General features: G+C 48.9%; 1 protein-coding gene across 1 annotated transcript in view; it reads right to left on the minus strand.

Moving 5' to 3' along the window:
* Positions 1-21,972, minus strand: part of LOC115096939 (S-adenosyl-L-methionine-dependent tRNA 4-demethylwyosine synthase-like) — a 279,452-nt gene that overhangs the window by 228,063 nt on the left and 29,417 nt on the right. The window contains exons 6-7 of the mRNA XM_029612261.1: positions 14,427-14,723; positions 13,411-13,524 (exon numbers count right to left, since the gene is read on the minus strand). Of these exons, the coding sequence (XP_029468121.1) occupies positions 13,411-13,524; positions 14,427-14,723 (411 nt within the window). The remainder of the gene's footprint in view (positions 1-13,410; positions 13,525-14,426; positions 14,724-21,972) is intronic.

A 21,972-nucleotide genomic window follows, 5' to 3' on the forward strand; every position in this document is an offset into this window, starting at 1 on the left:
GCTGCCACCCTCACTATGATCTTGGTGAACGTCCGGGTGCAGTGGCTAACCCGAAAGGTAATGCCCGGAACTGGTAGTGACGGTCCAGGATCGAGAAGCGTAGAAAACGCTGATGCTCTTGATGGATCGGAATGTGTAGGTAGGCTTCAGACAGATCCAGGGAGGTAAGAATTCTCCCGGTTGTATCGCCCGTATTACCGAGCATAGGGTTTCCATGTGGAAGCGAGGAATCTTCAGGTGACGGTTGACCGCCTTGAGGTCCAGGATAGGTCTGAACGTTCCTGCCTTCTTGGGAACGATAAAATAGATGGAATAATGGCCAGTATTTATTTGTTGTGGAGGCACCTCTAAGGCTAGTAATCTGGTCAGTGTAGCTTCCACTGCCATTCTCTTGGAAGGGTCATGACAAGGAGATTCCACCCACTTGTCTGGAGGGAGGTGGTGGAAATCCAGGTTATATCCCTCTCGAATGATGGATAGGACCCACTTGTCCGAAGTTATCTCAACCCATCTTTGGTAGAATAGGGCTAGTCTGCCCCCTATGGCTTCTTCCTTTGGATGGGTCGGCTGATTTTCGTTGTGGGGTGCGGCTGGGGCCTGGGCCCGAGCTGGCTCCCCTTTTATTGTGCTTGTTCCGAAAGGACTGGCTCTGGCCTGTGGGGCGGGCCGCTTGATATGAGCTTCTATATGGATTGACGCGCTGTGATCCTCTGCCCCTGGAGCTCCGGGGGAAGGATCACTGGTTTCTCTTATTCCTGTCCTCCAGTAGCCATGACAGTGGGGACTTGCCCCACTTGTTGGCTAGTTTCTCTAGTTCGCTTCCAAACAGGAGTGTTCCATTGAAAGGCATCCTTGTGAGTTTTGGAGGATGCATCTGCTGACCAGTTTCGGAGCCAGATTTGTCTTCTGGCCACCATGGCGGATGAGACTCCTCTAGCTGCTGTGCGTACCAGATCCGAAGCGGCGTCCGCGAGGAATGATACAGCTGGTTCCAGGGCTTCCCCAGGAGTGTTGTTCCTGGTCTGTGCTAAGCAGGCCATGATCTGTAAAGACATAGCGGAGACGTCAAAGGACTGTTTGAGGATAGATTCCATACATCTGTCTTGAGCATCCTTGAGTGCTTCTCCTCCCTCTACCGGGATAGTAGTGCGCTTTGAGACCAAGCAGGCCATGGCATCCACTTTCGGACATGCCAAGAGATCTTTGGCGGCTGGGTCCAGAGGGTACATGGCTGCCAGAGCCCGGCCCCCTTTGAACGCGGTTTCTGGGGCATCCCATTCCAGGTCAATTAGATGCTGGACGGCTTGTAATAGTGGGAAATGGCGGGAGGTCTGACAACGTCCCTCCAAAAGTGGGTTCATCTTGGGTTCCCCCGAGGCACTTGTGCCCGGGATGGCAAGCTCTTTTAAGCTTGTGTGACCAGGTCTGGAAGTTCGTCCTTGGTGAAGAAGCGTCTCATGGTTCGGTGGGGTTCTGTCCCCAGAGGGAGTTCCCCCTTCCTCCAGGGTTTCTGACTCCTTATCTGAGATGTCTGTGTCCCCCGGAGGTGGGGCTTCTGGGCAGTGGGATCATTTCCCTGGGCATAGAGGGTCCTGGCATGTTGAGGTCCTCTGGTGGGGCCTGTGACCACATTGCAGGAGGCCCCGGTTGCATGTGGACGAAGGTATGCAGATCTTTGAAGAATTCCACCCAGGAGATAGAAGCTGGGTCTAGACTAGGGGGCGCAGTGTCCCTGGGGAGCTCTGTTTGAGGGGGGGGTCCCGCTGTGTGATGCTAGGTCCGGCGTACTGGCCGAGAGGCTGGGGTCCGGTACAGGCTGGGGAGGGCCATGAGTTGGGTCCCCTAGGGCCTCTTCACACTATATACACAGGGCTGTGGCCTCCTCATGCTGGGCAGATCTTTAAATACAGCGTTTCTCGCCGCGGTCGAGCTGTCAGCCACGGGACAAAACGCTAGCAGACAATTCCTCTGTCGCACAAGTCACGCCTCTGCAGTTTGTTTTTGTATCTCTAGGGCGATACTGGGTGAAGTCTTAATCAATTTCAAATTTGTTTTCCTAGCGCTTTTTCTCGCTCCCATCAGCCCAGAACTGACCACAATAGTGTCATACTGTAAGTTCAAGATTTCCATGTCATAAGCCATGCTATATTAGCCGGTAGGCATTATTCTAAGGGCTCTGCTTTTTGATTTTCCACACAGACGTATTAATAAACCTGCAGTTCCTGAAGCTCCCTGAAGAAGGAGTATTGCACTCCGAAACACTGCCGTGGAGGGTAGTCTTCAGGATTTCACATGCTGCCTGTGGATTTAAGTTAAGTGCACGTATTAGCAGTTATACATCCAGTGCCTTACCTTATGTTATAGCTCCGGTTGGAGAATAACAGGACCTCTTACGACCTATGATTAGTCAAGCCCAGAGTTATAAGGGCTGCATATATAAGCCGAAAGCTTCTAGAGGCAATTTATGATGGTCGTAAGACTCCTTTACAGGAGCTCTTCTTTCTCATAGTTGTATACAATATTTTGTGAGTGTTTCATACTTTTCAGCTATTTCCTTTGGGGTTTTTCATTATGCTGGTTTCCAGATCTAATATGGCATGCTGGGCAAAGGCCCTGAGCTTTGAGCTTATTTTTAGGTGGTGCCATGGCTTGTGCGCATACAATACAGTTATGTGCTCCGGTGTGCGAAGTTGCGCGCGTTCACAGAGATGTGCGCACGGGTCAAAATTATGTGCCCAATGTCGGGGCTAGGTCCCCACCGAGGGTCGGTTGCCGGACTGAGGCTTACCTCAGAGGGATCGTGGAAATCACCTCGGGAATCTCGACTGGGGGAGGGACCCAACGGGTGTCACCGCAGGAGAGCGGGGCTCGTCTGTAGAGGTAAGATTTCTTCTTAATTTGGATTTCTTTGGTAAAATATACTCTAACGCTGTGCTAGCGTGCATAGAGCCCTAACTGCTATGGAGACGGAAAATACTGAAGAGCTGCACTTCCTGCAGGGGTATTTATTTTATTTATTTATTTTTAATTTTTATATACCGAAGTTCTTGTAAGGACTACAAATCACTACAAAGGGGTATATGTACTAGGGCTGACGTCAGTTTGAAATCTGATCAGTCTCCAACTGCTATCAGGGGTACACTATACCCATTGGTCCTGAGTCCACCTGCTACACGCTAGGAAATAGAAATTTCTATAAATAAATAAAAAGGCAAATTGTACAGCAGCACCTACCAGCAGGGCACGTTTTCCTGCTGTCATAATCACCTTTGTTTAAAACAGAAGCCCCAGCGTGTTTCACAGTCGGGTTAAACAAGGAAGAACAAACCATGCGCACGTGTGGACTTGGAACGTTTTCCCAATGTAACTCTCCCCAGCTCCAGCAAGTTATGGTCACTTTCAAATCAGTTTACTTGCTGGATTACAGGCGGCCCTTCAGCTCAGGTAAGAAGCTGTTCTGTGTAATTTACGGACAGTTGGGCCTCAGACAGACAGACAATCATCGATCCTGTCCAAGTGCTTTTCACCGCATGTTGAAAAGCGCTTTAAAAATCCTATTTTTGGGAGGAGGTGGCTTTAAGCAAAATCCAGCTCAAACATCCATATAGAATGGAAAATTTGCTTCCTTCAATTAAAATTCAGATTCATCCGGAATGGTTTTTCATTCGTGTGCACAGCCTGCAATAGACTCGCATTGGCAACAGATTGGGTTGAACTTCGTGACTGAAACATACGCAGATGGAAAATAAAGAATGAAACTGGGGAATCTGATTTTCAATTGAAGAAAGCAGATTCCCCTTTCTGTGTGGATGGGGCCTCCTCAGAAAGTGTTTTCTCCATCATGAAATGTGTTGGAAATTTTGGTGGGGGGGTGGGAGTGAGAAGATGAGGGTGTGGGAGGTGGCCATTGTTAAGAGTTGGCGGTCAAATTTAGAGCCTACGATACAGGGATACAGAAGGAGCTCAGGATCATTGCTGTAATGTACCAGACTAGAACAGAGGAAGGGAAGGTCTAATAAAACAGAGGGGGGGGGGAGGTGAAAAATCCCCAAGCAGTTGGAATTGAAGGCTCATGGCGTTGGTTGCGACTGAGCTGGAAGAAAAATAAAAAAGCGAAAAGGAGCAACTACAAGGCCAAATAAAAAAAAATTTAATTTAGTTTCAGCACAATGGAAAAATCCACTATCCATCTCTTGCAGAACTGGAGAAAATAATTCTTCTGTAGTACGGTAAATCCAATCCTTGCAATCCCCTTCAGCGAGGTCAGACAGCTGGAAAATGACTATCCTCGTTTGGCAGTTATAATGGTGCTTTCCTGCTCAGACCCACACTTCCATGCGTTTCATTAAAAACGCACTGCTTCAACTGTTTAATGAATGGCGCTCGTTACTCCAAATCAAAGTTTCACAGCTCAGCTCAGACATCAAGTATAAATGGTCAGCAACAGACATGCAAGAAACAGACAGGGATTGTTCTTTATGCACCAAATCAAAGGAGCTTTGGTGGGGAGGGAGGGAGGGAGGGAATGGAAGATGAACTTCATTTATTCAGATTTTAAAAAAAGAGGTATGTGCCAGCCCAGTGGCTTAGATTGGGTCTCCTACCCCCTGGTTCAGTCAGAGTTGGGGATGCTGCAGAGAGAGTGTGGACAGGCCCTGGCGTGGCCATTAGCAAGGGCAGCACCTGGTGGCCAGGATTTAAATCCTACGATGCAGGATTCCATATGGGGTTCCAGAAATTACCATGGTGCACGGCAACAACCGTTACTGCAACGATCAGAGCAGGAATGATGGGAGGGAGGGAACGGCGGAAAGGAGGATCTATTAAAACCGGGTGGGGGGGGGGACGGACGGACTTGCTGGGTAGCTGCAAAAGGTAGCAGGATCTCAGCACTGCTTCTGATTGAGCAGGAAGAAACAGGAGGAACTACCAGATAAAAAAACAAAACACTGAATAATTACAATGGAAAATCTCAAATTATTGTTAAGTTATAGCTTTTTTTTTTACTGTAACTAAGCCTAAATTGTAAGCTTAAAGTTATAGTAAAAAAAAAAAAAAATAAAATAAAAAAAAAAATATATATATATATATTCCAAATAAAAGGGATCTTCTTGTTTGCTCCCCACTGTATATAGAAAAAAAAGCAGCTAATGTTAAACTAAACAGCTGTAGAATCTAACAAACGACTCCTTCCAATGCCAGGTCTCTGCACTGGCTTTTGAGGGGGAAAAAAATCATTATTTTTCCACAATTATAGAAAAACAGCCCAAGGGCAGCATGAGCTTCCTCAAATTTGCTGTCAAATCTGTCTTGTTTGCCATTTGAAAAATGATAAATGGGAAATTCTAACATGGCAAGCTGATAAATGAGAACCTTAGATTTGGTTTCCTACAGGGCATCATATTAACCATGCTGAGGAAAAAAAAAAAAAAAAAAAGATTCAGTTCTCTTTCAGGAGTGATAAAGTGGCGATGAGGGTGAAACCCTCCAAGCCCTGGAGAGAAGGAAGTTGGTCCCGCGTGCCGAGAGTAATCCTCGACGGCAGGAGCGAGAACCAGCCAAGGCTTCTCCTTTAAACCCTCAGTCAGTCGCTCCCTACCCACAATAAAAGAGGCAGGAGACATATGGCCTATGAGTCAGGATTTCTAAAACTTTCCATATTTTGATAATCCTGAAAAACCAGACCTACTGGGAGGGGCCCCGAGAAGCAATGGATCTCGATCCTGGGGAGCAGCAGGAATTCAAAACAAATACAAAACATTTATTTAGCATTCTCTTATCACCAACAACTAAAAGAAACAAAACCAATATTTTGTATTGAGCTAAAAAATTTTTTTTTGCTTGCACACCCTACCCATTCAGCTATAGCATCAGTAGCACCCATCCAGTCTCCCCAATTATTCTGATCTACACTGCCCAGGGATATATCCCAGCTGCCTTAACATTCCTTACCCAAGTCAGTTTTTTGTTCTCTTCCACATATAAAACTTTCATGCCTTGTTTCTTTGCATCTTATTATAAAGGTTGAAGGGAGGAAGCACATAGTAATAGTAGCAGATGATGGCAGATAAGGATCACATTGGCCCATCCATTCTGCCCAGTCTGCTGACCTAGCAACTGAACTGAAAGCCAACTGGAGCACACCAGCACTTACATGAGTGCCACAGACTGCAGCTGTGCATAAATAACTCCGGTCTGCTGTGTGCCTTGAGCAATATTGCGCATTTAGGTTATTTAGGGAAATAAGCCAAGCAAGGGTATAATTTATCAAGACTTTCCTTACATGCACAGTTTATACTCATTTATGGAGCATAGCATATGACTTAAGCAAGCAGCTACACAGCTCCCCGAGATCTGCTAACAGGTCCAATTTTCTTGATAACCAAACTCCAAATTATTGGGTGCTCACACCAAACATATACAAACATGTCTGATAAATATTCAGTGTGGTTATCCTGGAAATCAGACTCGTTTGAGGATCTTGCAAACTAAAAACGCCTGCCTGGGACTAGGATTTATGCATGCAGGTTTATGTATTTTCAGAATTAGAATCTAAATTTACACCCAGATTGGGGCAAAAAAGTGTAAAAAAAAAAAAAAGGCAGGAAGTGAAAATCATGTATGTGAGGCCTGACTCTTCCAGCACTCCTCAACATGACTAATGAAAAAAAAATGACCTCAGCCTCATCAGCCTAAGGTCATTTCCAATAAGGTAAAATGCCAGGCCCATGGTTAGCCTTCAACCCAAATTTGACCCTCATTAGTCAACTTGGAGGAAAATAACCATGCCTCTGGATGGACAGAGATTGATTCACCATATAAAGCAGTACGGTAGTTCTCAACAGGTGTGTCAGGACACACTGGTGTATCCCGAGGTCCCGAGAGGTGTGTCGCAGAGTTAGCAAAAGGCTGCTCTTTCCTCATCAGTCTGGGCAGGAGTTGGCTGACAGGAAGCTGCTCGTTTCCTTCTCTTCCTGGCCAGTGGGATGTTGTTCCCTCCTCCTTCACCCAGATCAGAGCGAGATATCACCAACTCCTGTTCACATAGGCCCAGCAGGACACCAACTTTATCTTCCTCTGCCTGGCCTGGCAGTGAGGCTGCTGATGCCGTCTTCACCCCATGGAGCCTGGACGTAAAAGCGGGAGCATGAGGAAGAGAGATGCATGCTGTATAAATCTTCTGCCAGCTTCCGCTGCCTCATCTTCTTCCTCTCTTCAATGCTTCTTTCCCTCATCTGCTGCTGGTACAGTAGGAAGGAGACTCTGGGTTGAAATGAAGGCTTTTCTGCTGGCTGGGAGCCAGGAGAAGGGGAAATGTGCTGGTTAGGAAGGCATGGGAAGATAGGGAGGAAGGGGTGAGGGAAAGGAGGTTGGGGTTCCTGAGTAGGGAGAGGTGGAGGCAGGAGGGGATGGGGGCTGCTGGGAAGGGAGGAGAGATGAAATGGAGAGAGTGATGGAGGTGCGGGGACTGCTGAGCAGGAAGGGGTGGGAAAGAGGTGAACAGAGGTATGCTGGGTAGGGAAGAAGATGTCGGGAATGTCGGACAGGGATATGAGCATGTGAAGGGATGATTGAATAGTTAGGAGAAGTGAGGGGTGATGGGGATTGATGGAGAGTGACAGGGTACAAGAGTCATACAATGACAGTTTTGAGAATATGCATTTCTTCTCTTTGAAGTTTGCTTAGTGAAGGAGGAAATATATTTCTGTTTCTAGTTCTTCAGTTTTGCACTGAATGCAGGTGGTCTTCTTGGGGGTTTCCATTCCAGGTTTTGTTTCCACATTTGCAATTTGTGGTCTTTTATTGTATATTTGGTGAAGGCAGGTCTGTCTGTGTTCTGTGTGTATGTGACTGAGATGAGGTTCGTATCTGCCTTATTTGTTGTATTTTCTCAATTTTATAATGCACTGGTGGTGAACTGCTGCGTTTTCATGGGTAGGGCTACTGCTGTTTCGTTTCTTGGAGTTACTGCTGCTGAGGTGTGGCAGGTTTGATAGACATGTATAGAGTAGGGTTTGTTTGTATTATTTTACAATGCACCTGGTAGTAGAGGGAGTTTGTGATGCTGTTATTGAGATGAAACCAAAATCAGAATATCTTTTTTGTATGGTGAGTTGTACAGGGAAATGCCTTAAGTTCTGCTCTGCACCCATTATTAGGAAGCAGGAGATTCCTGTGGATGTTTATATTTAGTCCCACAATTGTCATATGTTGTGTGTCACACATGCGAGCGTCATCTCTCAGGTGTGTCCTGATAGAAAAAAAGGTTGAGAACCACTGTTCCATGTACGTACCCGGATCAGTCCAGACTCCCGGGTTTATTCATCCGTGCCAGCAGATGGAGACAGAGAAAAGCCTCGCTGACACTGCTTGATAAGCCCTGGTGTCACCTGCAGTAGCTCAGTATTTCTCTGTCTCCAGCAGATGGTGACTGGTGCATAAACCTGCAGTCTTTTTTTTTTTTTTTCCTTTTTAACTGAGCCTTCCTCCCAGGGGATTGGTTCCTGTGAGGAACCTTTCCTTGCTCGGTTAAGGTGGACGAGCTACTGGTCAGTGCTCGCTCCAAGTAGATCAATGGGATGTAAATTTGGTGGTCTAGATCCCTCCCCTCATGAGGCTGTTCTGCCGGCTTTCCGCTCCTTATTCTTTTCTTCAGGGGATTTATTTTTTTTTTTTGTATGAGAAAAAAAAAAAGAGTGCAAAAGCTTGCTGGGCAGACTGGATGGGCCGTTTGGTCTTCTTCTGCCGTCATTTTTATGTTTCTATGTTTTTCTCCTTGCTTGCTTGTGGCTGATCTGAACTGAACAGCTCCCTTCAGCCTTAGGAGAGGGATTCACCTGTTAATTTTTGTTAAAGTTAGTTTTGTAAAAAAAAAAAAAAAGGTGAGGAAGAAAAGCAGCAGCTAGGAGCAACTAAGTGGTAAGGCTCTGGGGCAGCCCCCCCTTTTTGCCATTTTTTTGGGGGGCAGGATTTTTTCTTTTTGCTATTTTTACTTTTTTCTCGGCCGGGGAAGAATGGTTCGTGGATCAGCTTGCCGCGCGTGCTGTGCAGTCCCGGCACGTCTTGGAAGGGCAGGCCTCTGTTCAGCGTGCGTTTCGGGAGGGGAAGGGCCCTTTCTTCCGATGCCTCCAAAACAGAGGAGGATGCAGCGGGGCACGGTGGCCGTGGTCGGGCCTGATTTGGTTGTTGCTGAGGGTGCCGGGCCTGCCGGCTCCCACAAGCAGGAGCGGTAGCCATTTTGTCGTCGGACTCGCGCGCACCACCATTTTTGGAGACGGAGGGTGATCTCCCTCCACGGCTATCCCCGGTCTGCCCAAGTCCCTTACAAGGTAGGGGGGTTCAGTGGGGGCAGATAGGCAAGAGAATTTGGCTCTGGGGCCTGGAGGGGACCAGGTCCCTCCCTTGCCTGCATCTGCAAGGGCTTTTTCACCGGATTTTATCCTCCTGCTTCACCAGGCTTACCTGGCTCAGTGGAGGGTATGGGTGCCCCTCAGTTCCCTCAGGCAGCTCGGGGTCTCGACCTTGGTCAGCTGGGGGTCCCTCAAGGCTTTCAGACAGCTCGGGGTCCAGGCCTTCCGTCATCGGGGACAGGAGCGGGGCCCAATTGGTTGAGAGAATCCAGATCCTCGGGGGTTCTGCGTTCGTCCCGTCCGGGAGTGCTGGAGGAGGAGTTAGGGAATTCAGACCCTCCAGGAGGTTTGGCGGCGGCAGCGCTAGTCGAGGATCCGGGATCACCAGACATTGATCTCAGAGATGGCACAGGGGCTCCTTTGGTTCCGAAGGGGGGATGACCCCAAGATTCTCCGCTTGTTTCAGAGGGAGGAGTTGGAGCCCCTGCTCCCTCAGGTTCTCGAGGAGTTGGGGTTGAAAGCTCCTCAGGCTTGGGGTCAGTCCTTTCAGGGCAGACGTAGGCCTTTCAGGGCTCCCGCTGGTGGGGGAGGGGGTGTCAAGGCCACCCAATGAAGTGAGGCCTGTCCGCTCTGCTGTTCCCTATACAGGGGGCCATCTGGCACGTTTTTACGGGAGTGGACCAAGGTTACGCAGGATCAGTGGGTCCTCAGGGTGATAAGGCAAGGTTACGCATTAGAGTTTGCTCGTCCCGTTCCAGACCTGTTTTTAGTGTCCCCCTGCGGGTTTTCAAGAAGCATCGTGCAGTTCGGGACATTTTGCGCAGGTTGAGCGGTAATCCCAGTCCCTCCGCACGAATGAGGCACGGGTCGGTACTCCATCTACTTTGTGGTACTAAAGAAGGAGGACACCTTTCGTCCCATTCTGGATCTCAAACGAGTGAATGCAGCGTTGAAGATCCCGCGGTTTCGCATGGAGACCTTGCGTTCAGTCATTGCGGCGATGCGCTCTCGGGATTTCCTGGCTTCCCTGGATCTGACTGAGGCATATCTTCATGTCCCCATTCATCAGGATCACCAGCGTTTTCTGAGGTTTGCAATATTGGGTCAACATTTCTAGTTTCAGGCTCTCCCATTTGGACTGGCCACAGCTCCTTGCACATTCACTAAGATTATGGTGGTGGTGGTGGCAGCAGCCCTTCGACACGAGCGAGTACTGGTGCATCCTTATCTCGACGATTGGCTGATTGGGAGAAATCGTTAGACGGGTGTCGATTGTCGGTGCGAAAGGTGATTTGTCTGCTAGAGTCTCTCGGCTGGGTGGTCAATCGGAAGAAGAGTCATTTGGAGCAGTCTCAGACTCTTGACTACCTTGGGGCTCAGTTCGACACCAGGCAAGGCAAGGTGTTCCTCATGGAGGAGAGGATGGACAAGTTACAGTCCCAAGTTCGCCGCTTGTTGGCATTGAAGGTGCCTCAAGCCTGGGATTTTCTACAGGTTCTGGGGTCGATGCCTCCACGCTGGAATTGGTGCCATGAGCCTTCATCCATATGCGCCCACTTCAGAGGGCACTGCTGGAGAGGTGGAATCCTCTGTCGCAGGCCTTTCATCAACCAGTCTTGCTGGATGCGTCGGCAAGAAGCAGCCTCTCGTGGTGGCTACAGTCCTCCAATCTGCAGCGTGATGTCAATCTCGAAGTTCCGGATTGGGTGGTTCTTACTACCGATGCCAGTCTCTCTGGTTGGGGTGCAGTCTGCGAGCGGCAGTCAACCCAGGGCACTAGGTCTTCGGAGGAAGCCTCATGGCCTATCAATCGGTTGGAGACCAGGGCAGTTCGGCTGGCTCTTTGGGCCTTCCTTCCTCTCGTTCATGGTCGCTCAGTCAGGGTTCTTTCAGACAATGTGATGGAGGAGGCTTACATCAATTGTCAGGGCGGCACCGAGAGTCAAGGGGTAGCTCTAGAAGCTCAAGAACTGTATCTCTGGGCGGAACAGCACTTGCTGCAGCTAGCCGCATTTCATATCGCGGGTGTCGACAACGTTCGGGCCGATTTTCTCAGTCACAAGAGCTTAGATCCAGGCGAGTGGGAACTGGCAGATTTGGCAATGCAGCTCATCCGAAAGCGGTGGGGTTGTCCTCATCTCGATCTAATGGAGACTCAGCTCAATGTGAAAGCGTCTCGGTTTTTCAGTCGCAGAAGGGAGTGCGGGGCTATGGGGGTGGGGGGGGGGGGGGGGGGGGGGGGTCGATGCTCTAGTGGTACCCTGGCCTTGGGAGATCCTGCTCTATGTCTTCCCTCCGTGGCCTCTAGTGGCAAGGTATTGTGTCGCATAGAGAAGCATCCCAGGAATGTGGTCCTAGTAGCTCCAGAATGGCCGTCGACCATGGTTCGCGGATCTAGTCAATCTAGCGGTGGACGGTCCGATACGCTCCAGTCATCTTCCGGGTCTTCTCCATCAGGGACCCATATTTTCCGACCAGGCAGATTGCTTTTGTCTAGCGGCTTGGCTTTTGAGAAGCGTCGTTTGTGGCAGAGAGGATATCCGGAGCCGGTGATCTCCACGCTTTTGCAGGCTAGGCGGAAATCTACTTCCCTCTCTTATATTCAGGTTTGGAAGGGAGTTAAGAATTTGCGTCCTCCGGTACGGAAGGTCTGTCCCCCCTGGAACCTTAATCTGGTTCTGCGAGTTTTGTGTGACGCTCTGTTTGAGCCAATTCGGAGAGCGACTCTTAAAGACTTAACTCTCAAGGTCGTTTTCTTAGTGGCCATCTGTTCCGCCAGGAGGATATCGGAATTACAGGAGTTGTCGTGCAGGGATCCTTTCCTTCAAATATCTGAGTCAGGAGTCTCGTTGCGTACGGTTCCTTCATTTGTTCCAAAGGTGGTCTCTGATTTTCATGTGAATCAGGTGGTCGAGCTTCCCGCTTTTCCAGAATTGTATGCGTCTGTGCCATATGCTCAGGAGCTTAGGTTATTAGATGGCCGGAGGGCCTTGCTTCGGTATCTCAAGGTTACTAATGATTTCCGAAGGTCGGATCATCTTTTCATTTTATGAAGCGGACCAAAGAAAGGTACCCATGCTTCCAAAGCAACCATTGCAAGGTGGCTTAAGGAGGCTATTGAGTCAGCGTACATTATTAAGGGCCATCAGGTTCCAGAGGGTTACGGGCCCACTCTACTCGAGCTCAGACAGCTTCGTGGGCGGAGGCTCAGCTGGTGTCTCCGCAGGAAATTTGCAGAGGCATTACCGCTTGGATCTGGGGCTTCAGGCTAGCTCCCGCTCCCTTTGGTGAAAGTGTCTTGCGAGCGAGACTCTCCAGGTCCCACTCTCTCTAGGAATCTTTGGTACATCCCAGGAGTCTGGACTGATCTGGGTACGTACAGGGAAAGGAAAATTGGTTCTTACCTAATTTTCGTTCCTGTAGTACCACGGATCAGTCCAGAACCCGCCTGGGTTGGAGGGGAGAGTCTTCCGCTTAGCTATAATCCTTTCAGCATACTTTTCTTTGTTTGTTCAAATGTTTTACCGGGGGTTTTTTGTTGTTTTTTTTTAAATCAAGTTATCACGTTTTTTTGCACTTAATGTTTTTGGCTTGGGTACAGATCAATACTGAGCTACTGCAAGTGGCACCAGGGCTTATCAAATAGTGTCAGTGAGGCTTTTCTCCGTCTCCATCTGCTGGCATGGATGAATAAACCCAGGAAACTGGACTGATCCGTGGTACTACAGGAACAAAAATTAGCAGATAAGAACCAATTTTCCTATATAAAGGATTGTCCACCATGTGTTACACTTACTGACCACCTTCCATGAACAAAGCTCAAACCAAAGTGGTTTAGAACAAGCAAAAAGACGCAGATCTGGGCTTGAAAGTGATGAAAATACAAGTAGAGAAAAATATATGGGAGTTCTCTTTTCATATTTTAAATGTGAGCCCCAAGCTTCATGCTACTGAAAAAGTTTTAACTTGTTGGGGGGGAGAGCTAAAAAAAAACAAGGCCCCCCCCCCCCCCCCCACACACACACACCCAAGCACTCAACAAAAATCCCTAACACAGTACCTTGGCTCTCTTCATGTGGCCCATCATCTTCCCCAAGTCTTCCACATCAACAACAGAGCCTTCCCCTTCCTCTGCACCAGACTCTTCCTCACTGGTAGTTTCAAACAGTTCTTCCTGCAGAATAAATTAATTTTATAAAATTTAATTTTATGGTAAACGAGAAGATTTGTAACTGTGCTGGTACCTTACCTAAAGGGGGAGAAAAAAACAGGTTGTATTATGCATTTTGTTAAAACCATAATACTAAATAACCAAAAAACCAATTAATCTTACCACTAATTTACTTCAATGTGGTATGGAAAGAATGTGATTTATTTTTAAATAGACATAGGAAAAAAAAAAGACCAATGTGGTCCTGAAAGCTCATGTCCATCATCTTGAGATAATTCTCTGTTTGTCTAACAGAAGGAACCGTAGCCTGTGCAGAATCCAGCTTATAATGAACCAAGAGAATCTGCTGGACCAACAGTTATAAAGGCAATTGAGACCCCTCGTCCAGTTATGAGGAATATTTTAATGACTGCAGAAAGAAAACAAGACAGTAAAATCTAATAAAAATCTAAAACATTTGCCCTATTTCTCGGTCAATGGTCAACTGCCTGATCAGTAACTGACATACGCCTTCTTGCAGGCACGGGATCTCTCATAAAAGAAAGCCATGGCAAGGTGCTGGCCAGTGCTTTTCATTACAACCTGTACTAATGGATGTAGAATAACCATTCACCATCATCAACCTCCTCCTCCTCCTTACCTGCCACCATCAATATGAAGGTTGGCAAATCTGGGCTGCCAGTTTTCTGTGTGCTCAAATTTACTCTTTACCTCACCCAGGTTTGACATTTTGCTTTGTTGGTTTTTTTTTTTTTTTTTTAAAGTTGCACCAGACTGCTCCCCCTTCTATCATCTCTATCTTTTGCCCTGTATCATGCCCCCTCCCCCCAGTATAAAAACAGAAAACCATCAGTAACTAATTAAAATAGACAAGATAGCAGCGGTATGCATATTTTAGGACACACCTCTGTGCTGTCATGCTCAGACTCTTTCTGTGTTTGCTGATCAGGATCAGAGCCCTCTCCTCTAGGTTTCTGTTTCTTTTTGGGCTTGCATTTGCCTTTTTGGCACTTGCCATCACAGGATTTTTTCTCTCCTTTGTAAAGTGCCTGTAATCGGCTGAGGATCTTAGACTTCCAGGCACTGAAGTCTGCCTCAATACTCCCATGTTTGCTCTTCACCACGTTGCAGTCTCCCTCTGCTCGTGTCATGATGCGTCTGGCGCCGAGCATCCACAGCCACTTGTCAATGCTTTTGCCAACCTACAGCAAGGAAGAGAAGAGGGGAAGTAATTATACATTATTGCCATTAGACGAAGACTGAAGAGCACAGGCAGGGCTGTAAGCTCCAAGATCTGAGAGAAAAAAAGAAAAAAAAAAAACAAACCATAAGACACATAGTGCCTGGGACTCCCAACTCAATCACCAAACATGTGGAAGAGAAAGAGGCAGGTTTACAAACAATACAAAAATAAATAATGTTGGATAGAAAAATATCAATTTTCAAAGGGTTTGGACTCAAAACTTAGGGAGACAGGTGCTTAAATCAGCCCCTTTTTAAAAAACTGACTATTGATAATAGGGAGAGGGAGAACCTATCTACAAAGTCCTCATAGTAGTGAAGTATTTATATCTCTATAGGAGGGCCATCTCATAGGTCGAGGTGATGGTGATGGTTTAGGGGCCGGTTTCGCATGTAGAGCAAGACATATAAACAGCACAGTATACCTTGGTGAAGATTTGAAATCATTTGGAGTGAGGAAAATCTCACAAAGATGAAATTTTGTACTATGTTCTCTCACCTTAGCTTGATGTTACCTTATTATAGAGCCCAAACCTCTGAGAACGAGATTAAGATTCCAGGATAGACAAACTCTCCTCACCGGAAGGCATAAACACTTAGCATCCCCATCTAAGAAACCTAACCACATCAGGATGAGAGGACAGCATACAACCCTCTACTTTATGTCGAAGGCAAGCAAGAACTGTTACCTGGACCCTAAGAGTTGAAAACCTAGATTTTAACCAAACCTTCCTGAAGAAAGGATAAAAGCTGAGATATCGAAGACCGTAAGGCCTGCACTCCATTAGCTATACACCAGGAATCAAAAATCTTCCAAACTCTCACATAAGATAGAGAAGCAGACTTTTGGCTAGCTTGTAACAGAGTTGCAATAACCACTACAGGGTACCCTTTGTGTCTCAAACAGTGCCTCTTAAAAGCCATGCTGCTAGACAAAAGCAAGCAGCGTGGTCTGAAAATATGACGCCCTGCCGAAGCAGACCCGTTAGATGATTGAAGCATAATGGCCCGTCCACAGTCATGTTGACTAGATCTGCAAACCACGGTCGACGTGGCCACTCCAGGGCCACTAATGTCACTTTGTCCGGATGTTTCTCTATCCGACCCAGCACCTTGCCCACTAGAAACCAAGGAGGATACACAAAGCAGAACTGACAGAGACCAAGGAACCCCCAGAGCTTCAATGCCCTCGGTTCCGTGCTCTCTTCAACTGAAAAACCAAGCCACCTTGGCATACTGACGAGACGCCATGAGATCCATGCGAGGACAACTCCACTTCTTGCAGATGAGCTGCATTGCTGGGTCTGACAGCTGCCACTCTCCTGGATCTACCAATCTGTGATGTGTGACACCGCAATCCGTTCTAGAAGAAAGCATTGCCCAAAGAATTAACTCCTGAGCTTCCTGGGCCACTGCTGATTGATGAAGGCCACTGTCTTCATATTGTCAGATAGGACCCTCACCGACTGACCTCTCACCAACAGCAGGAAAGCCAGTAGCAACACGCAGTGCTCTGGACTCCAACCAATTAATAGTCCAAAAAGCCTAATTCATGGACCAGAAACCTTGAAGCAAATGACAACAAAATGCACCCCAACCAGCAAGAATGGCATCGGTAGTAACAATCAACCCATCTGGAACCTCCAGCTCCACTCCATGAGATAGACTGGAAGAGAGAAGCCACCAAGAGAGGCTATCCCTGCCTACCTCTTCGAAGGGCAAGGGAAGGTAAAATTCCTCTGAAAACGGATTCCATCGAGACAAAAGAGCTCTCTGCAGAGGCCTCATGTGAGCAAATGCCCACGACACTAACTGGGTCAAAGCCACTGAGCCTAGAATCTGTAAATAAGCCCAGACCTTGGGTACTGGCAAGCTAAGCAACCGGCGAACTTGGCCCTGCAACTTCAGCACACGCTCCCCCACAAGAAACACTCTGCCCGTCTGTGTGTCAAATTGGGCTCCCAGATATTCCAGCTACTGCAACGGCACCAAGTTACTCCTCGCCAAAGTTCACTACCCAGCCGAGTAAAACGGATCACCTTCCGCACAGACTGACAACCAAGGTTCTCCGAATTCACCCTGCTGTTGTGCCGGAGATGGACCCTTAGGCCGAGGTGGGGTTGACGCTACCCGCAGTGCAAGCTCTACGTGTCCCCCACCGTCAGTAGGCAGAGCTGGCTGATTGATGGAGGCTGGCTAGAGCTTCACCAATACCAGCCCACGTTCCCCGCAGGTTGGGCCCTTGGGTACCAGGGCCAGTTGGTCTTAGGTGGGCCTCCGTCCAAGGTCTTCCGGGGAGCGATGTGTGAATCAGCCAGGGGCCAGCAGAGGTGACTGAGATCGGAGAACAAGTCCAGACAAGGCTGAGTCCAGGAAACCCAGGCACCAAAGGAACTCGGAGTAGACAGGGGGCACCCGAGAGAGAACAGGCCAGAGCCTGAAAGACCAAGTCCAGAGTAGATTCAGCAAAAGCGTGGTAGAGCAGATTGGGATCAGGGCAAGCGGCAAGCAAGGAGACGTGGCAAACAGGTACGGGTCAAACCGGAGTCAAGCAGAGGATGGTCAGGCAAGGCAAAGGTCAATCCAGAAATCAAGCAGAAACGTAATCAAGACAAAGGTCAAGCCAGGTATCAATCAGAAGGTAGACGAACAAGGAAGACTCTGAACTCAGGAGCAGAAACAGGTAACAGGAATCAGGAACAAACCGGGAACCAGGAATGCAGGAACAAGCAACTAAGCACACAACAAGCGTGGAGACCTGTTGCCAAGGCAAGGAAACACTGGCTGGGCCCAGTCTTATATACCGGGACCCAGTGACATCATCATTCGGGGCTGCGGGGTGGTTTCCTGATGCGGCCCCTTTAAAGGAAACCTGGTTGCGCACGCGCATCTAAGGAGAGACATGGCGCAAGACGGCAGCGTCTCCCAGCAGACCACGCAGGGAGGCCCACCGTGTTGCTGGGAGCAACCCGAGCATGGAGGCGGCTGCCCACAGCCGCAAGGGAGGTGGAACCAGGTGCTGGAACAGGCAAACAGGGGTAAGTGGGCCCGACCGCGGGCCTGCCGCAGCCGGCACATACAACACCTGGCTAAGTCAGTTGTCTAGATAAAGCTGCACCAGGACCCTTCCCGACGCAAAGCTGCCACCACTACCACCATGACCTTGGTAAAAGTGCATGGCACCGAGGCCAAGCCAAAGAGACGAGCTTGAAACTGAAAATGCTGACCCAGAACCATGAACCTTAGAAACCACTGATGGTCTGTATGGATGGGAATGAAGAGATACACCTCTGTCAAATCTAGCGATGCCAGAAACTCGCCCTTGCGAACTGCAGCTACCACCAACTTCAGGTCTACCTTGAGCACTGCATTTACCCTTCTCAAATCCAGAATTGGACGAAAAGTGCCTTCCTTCTTTGGAAAGGCAAAGTAAATTGAACACCTTCCCATGCCTCTCTCCTCAATGGGAACCAGAATTAGCGATCCCAGCTTCCGCAATCGGTCTAGCGTTTCTCGAACCACAAATTGCCTGTCTGAGGACCCACACGGGGAACCGACAAACAATCTTGGACAGGTCAAGCAAATTCTAATGTGAAACCATCTCTTACCACATTGAGGACCCATTGATCCTTGTGTTATGTTGTGAAGAGAGTCAATAGTGGACCCTTGGGCCGGCTGAGATGGACAACGTCCACAGGTGTTAATAAGCCGGGAGGCGGAGCTCAGCTGGAGCGGACTGATGACGTCTTCACCCTGGAAACCCGAGACCCCCCAGGAGGAGCCCGTAGGGGTCCGAGTCGCTGGGACTTAGGAGAATCGGAAGAAGTCCGAGGTGTGTGGCTGGCTGAAGACAAGGAGAATCGTGAAGAAGTCCGATGATCGTGGCTGGCAGAAGGCAAGGAGAATCGTGAGGAAGTCCGAGGGTCGTGGCTGGCTGAAGACAAGGAGAATCGTGAAGCCGGAGCTGGAGTCAGTGTACGTACAGTACAAGCAGGAACCAGAGCTGGAACCAAGGCACGGCAGGATCAAGCAGGACCTGAACTGGAAGCAAGGCACGGCTGGACCAAGCGGGTACCGGAGCTGGAAGCAAGGCACGGCTGGAACAGGCAGGAACCGGAGCTGGAAGCAAGGCACGGCTGGAACAGGCAGGAACCAGAGCTGGAATCAAGGCAACTAACCACTCAAAGGAGCGACCACGTTGCAAAGGCAAAGCACGGAAGTCAGACGCTGGTTTAAATAGCCAGCCGGCGTCTGACGTCAGGAACGGGGCGGTTCAGCACTTCCGGGTGCTGGACCTTTAAGAGCCCCCTCCTCGCGCGCGTTCCCTGGCAGTGGGAGGAGTCAGAGTCGGCCTTCGGCGGCGTCTCCACATGGAGGGAGACGCTGCCATGCGGCCCTACAGGCCCCAGGAGCGGCGGATCGTGGCGAACCCGGGGGAGGCAGCGGAGAGGTAAGGACCCGGTCGCTAGCCTAGCGACCAGGTCCTTACCTCCTTGGGCCAAGATAACCAAGGGCCTTGGTTATCTTGGCCCATTTTGCGTAAAAACATGCCAACTGACCTCCTACAAACCGGAACGTCCGAGTGGGTCAGCCTCACCTCATTGTGAGGACATACCACATGTAGCAGTGCACCTGGGGCTGTCTCTGAAAGGCCTTCATCCCCCTTGAAATGACTGCCCCCAGGACAGGCCACAGGGAGAGAATTGCTTCTGCAGACCTGGCGTTCCCCGAGCCGTGCGAGACCTCCTGCTGTCTCGAAAACAGGACAAAGCCTGGAAAAACTTCCTGCCCTTAGGCAAACCCTCAGGCAACATGTGCATGTTATTTTCTCCTAGATTCTTCATTAATTGCTCCAGGACCTCTCCAAACAAGTTTGTCTTTAAAAAGCCAAGACCCTCAACTGAGAGTTGGACAAAACATCCACGGTCCAATAATGCAACCATAACAATTTCCTGGCCGATACTGCCGTCACCATAATCCGAAACGAGGTTCCAACTAGGTCAAAGAGAGCATCCACCCCATAAGCCACCGCCGCCTCCAAATGTTTAGCCTTAATCACTTCCTCGCCAGACTGCAACTAGCCCTCCTGGAGCTGCAGCACCCAATGCAGGCAAGCCCACAGCATAAAGCTAGAACAAATGGCCACCAGTAACTCTGAGTAGCTACCTCAAAAATCCTTTTGGGATGCACTTCCAATTTACTACCTTGAACATCCTTCAAACCAGCAAACCCTACAACTGGAATAGTTGTCTTCTTGATCACAGCCGATACCGCAGCATCCACCTCAGGAAGGGAAAAAAGGTCTAAGGTCTACTCCGGCAAAGGATAAAGCTTCGCCATAGCCCTTCCTACCCTCAAACCGGCGTCGGGAGTTCCCCACTCTCGATCCATCAATTTCTTTACTGACTTACGAAAAGGGAATGCTTTCACTGGACCCCGCAGCCCATCTAGGACTGGATCAGCTCCTTAGATATCAGTCTTCCTGTGGAACCCTGACACCAAGCTCCTCCAGAACCTGAGGAATCAATGGACCTAGCTCCTCCTTACGAAAGAGCTGGACCACCTTGGGATCATCCCCTTCCGAGACGGGAACCTCTTCGGGACTATCCCCCGGAGTTGTGCTGTCATCATCCGGATCTACCACCAGATCGTGAGCTGGAGGTATCCCCAGGCCCTCTGAGGCCTCATAGGTATCCTCTGAGGCATCCTCATCAACACCAGGAACCGCAACCAGACAGAGTGACTCGAGTAAACAAATCGCCTTCTGCACAAACTGACAGCAAAGGTTGTCAGTACCAAGGCAGAGCTCGGAACAACTGAGTGGCTGCCGTGGATGCCTGCTGAGCCAGATAGTCCTCATGCAACAATAAAACAAAATCTGAAGGAAAAAAAAAAAATAAGAGGCCTGGGGACATCAGCCAAAGACAGCAAGAAACCAGCAACCGGCACTGAGGGAAAATCTTCCCCCATCTGCCACCCTCTGCTCCTCTGGAGTCCAAAAAAGCTGGCGAAAGCCAAGGTGGAAATCCCCCCTCCGTCGGCGCAGTGCAAGCCGCATAGGCCTTCAACATGGCCGCTGTTCCTGTGCTGACACAGAAAGGCTCCCCGACCCGGTGCGTACTCCACCGCGCAAAAGGAGCAGGTGCCAACCTCAGCTTTTGCTTTTTCGGGGCTATCAAGCGATCAGACGGCCCTTCCCCGCTGGCAGAACAGTCTGAGCAAAGGCAGACCTGGTTGAGCCGCGATTGCGCTGAGCTGCCCGCATGGCAAACCGACCCGTGATCCATTCGGACATCGGCAGGAAAGTGAACCCGGCACCTCCAAATGGTCGGCCACCCCTGAAAACGGGCTGCAGCAAAGCTGCCCAGCTGCCCAAACTGAAGTGGCAAAGAGTCAGCCCTCTCAGGTTTCTTAACTTTATTGCAAATCAAGGCTGGAACACAAAGGAGAATAAAACCAAATACGAGGACACCACCAAGCTGAGCCTGTAGCTGCCTAAGCATCCTTGTGAAGGAGAGGGATCAGGACCACCAGATTTACACCCCACGGAATTAAGGAGCAAGCTACTGCCTAGTGTGAATAGTCAGACTGTCTATGATAGCCAAAGAGCTAATTATTTGCATCAGCAAAAATCACAAGTCAGTTTACTAATAAAAGTTAACAATCAAGTTTATGATTTTGGTCGATTCTATGGAATCAGTTCCGAATTCAGTTAAGGGTAAATTTAAAAAATGCTGTGCACATAAAAAGTCAGATGTTCATACATATATAGTGCTTATTTCACACTAGGACATTTTATAAACTCCGCACATACCAATGCGCAAATATTTTTCATCCTAGGAAAAAAAGGGGTGGAATAGGGGCAGGTCAGTGGCATTCCAGGGCGGGGCCAACATATACACATCTATGTAGCGATTTTATATCCTGCTTAGGCAGCGAGCGTATGGCTCTTCCCTGCACATATTTATGTCTGCTATTTATCAGCTCTAAGTCTAAATAAAATTTTATAGCCAAATATGGACTGTGTGAGGGGTCTGGGTAAATTGGGGTTTCTTGATGATCTAGAGAAAGACTGGGTAAACTGGTGGATGAATTGGGTAAACTGATCATTTCCTTATAAAATTACCTCACTTGTGCGTGTAAAAGACAGTTCCTAAAGGAAAACGCGTGATTATCAGATGCTCGTGTAAATGCTTAAAATCAGGAGTG

The sequence above is a fragment of the Rhinatrema bivittatum genome, chromosome 8 (genome assembly GCF_901001135.1).
Source record: "Rhinatrema bivittatum chromosome 8, aRhiBiv1.1, whole genome shotgun sequence".
Taxonomy (NCBI): Eukaryota; Metazoa; Chordata; class Amphibia; order Gymnophiona; family Rhinatrematidae; genus Rhinatrema; species Rhinatrema bivittatum.